This window comes from Spinacia oleracea, chromosome 2 (genome assembly GCF_020520425.1).
Source record: "Spinacia oleracea cultivar Varoflay chromosome 2, BTI_SOV_V1, whole genome shotgun sequence".
In the NCBI taxonomy this organism is placed as follows: domain Eukaryota; kingdom Viridiplantae; phylum Streptophyta; class Magnoliopsida; order Caryophyllales; family Amaranthaceae; genus Spinacia; species Spinacia oleracea.
In genome coordinates, this window is record NC_079488.1 from 8560021 (window position 1) to 8561441 (window position 1421).

Below are 1421 nucleotides of genomic sequence, written 5' to 3' on the forward strand. Positions count from 1 at the left end.
ATTGATAGACTATGTATATAGGTGTAGATATTTATGTAATTAGTTTTAATTACTGACTTAGCCTTACTAAACCCTAATCCCTGTACACTATATATACAATCTTCAAATCAATAATATAATCACGGAATATATTTCCTACATGGTATCAGCTAGGTTGTCTCCTCTCTAAAACCCTAGTCGTCCTCTCTTCTCTTTTGATTTCATCTTCTTCCCTCCTCTTGTTGCCCTACCATGGCAGATTCCTCAAAATTCCACTCGGCTCTCAATGTGACCAACGTGAAAAGTCTCATCACCATCACGTTGGACATGGAAACTGCTGACTATTACTCGTGGGCAACCCTCTTCAAAGTGCAAGCCAAGGTGCATCAGGTCCTCCACCATATCCTCCCTCCCACAGACGCGGTTGAACTGCAGAAATACGAGGCGACCAAGGCTGCTGACCTCCCATTATGGACTCGCCTCGATGCTGCCGTTCTCCAGTGGATATACGGTACTATTTCCCATGACATTCTTCAATCCATTCTCGTTCTTGATGATGTTGCAGCGGATGCCTGGCAACGGGTTAAACAAATCTTCTTGGACAATCAGAATGCACGGGTTGCGTACCTTGAGACCAAATTCACCACCACAACCTTGGCCCAATTCACGTCCGTGATCGAGTACTACACTCGACTCAAATCCCTTGTAGATCAGTTGGGTAGTGTTGGAGCACCGGTATCGGACACAAGGTTGGTTTTACGTCTGCTCGCAGGTCTACCGGCCTCTTATAAACACTTTGTCACCACCATCCAACAGAAGTCAGTTCTTCCTGTTAGGTTATGATTCATATGATATTACATAAATCATGCGGAAACAACCATTAACCCAGGAATACATATTATTTACACATAATCATATAGCATAATTTAGATGCATACTCTTTGTTGCGTGCCCTCCCTAGCTGCGCCCGAACCGAGCAAGAACAAGTCTTTAGGACTCCAAGTGTCGTCCCTCCGTAGATAGTCCACAGCACGTCCGGATACGCCTTAAGATTGACCAACTAGAATCGCCCTTAAGGTACTAGAATTTTCGGCACTTTTGAGCAAGGAATGTGGCTGAATTTTTCTCTCAAAACTCACTTTGAATACTTTTAAAACTCGTTATAAATTGTGAACCCAGACCACATATTTATAGGGGTATGGAAAGAGAATTGGAATCCTATTAGGATATGAATTAATTAAACTTAGAATCCTACAAGAACTCTAATTAATTAATTTATCAAATAGAATTAGGAATTTAATCATTAACCGAACTCTGCACGTTTTAGGAATCGTGCATGAACACAAACTCACACACACACACACGGCAGCCACGATGGGCCGCCCATGCGCGTGCGTGCGAGCAGCAGCCCACGCAGCGAGGCCCACGCAGCCGAGGCCTTG

The 1421-nt window shown here is 43.8% G+C and overlaps 1 protein-coding gene across 1 annotated transcript; it reads left to right on the forward strand.

Annotated features, from left to right (window-relative positions):
• The first annotated feature begins 231 nt into the window (after window positions 1–231).
• Window positions 232–822, forward strand: LOC110793735 (uncharacterized). The gene has a single exon (XM_021998634.1). The coding sequence runs from the start codon at window positions 232–234 to the stop codon at window positions 820–822; it is 591 nt and encodes a 196-aa protein (XP_021854326.1).
• The last annotated feature ends 599 nt before the right edge of the window (window positions 823–1421 follow it).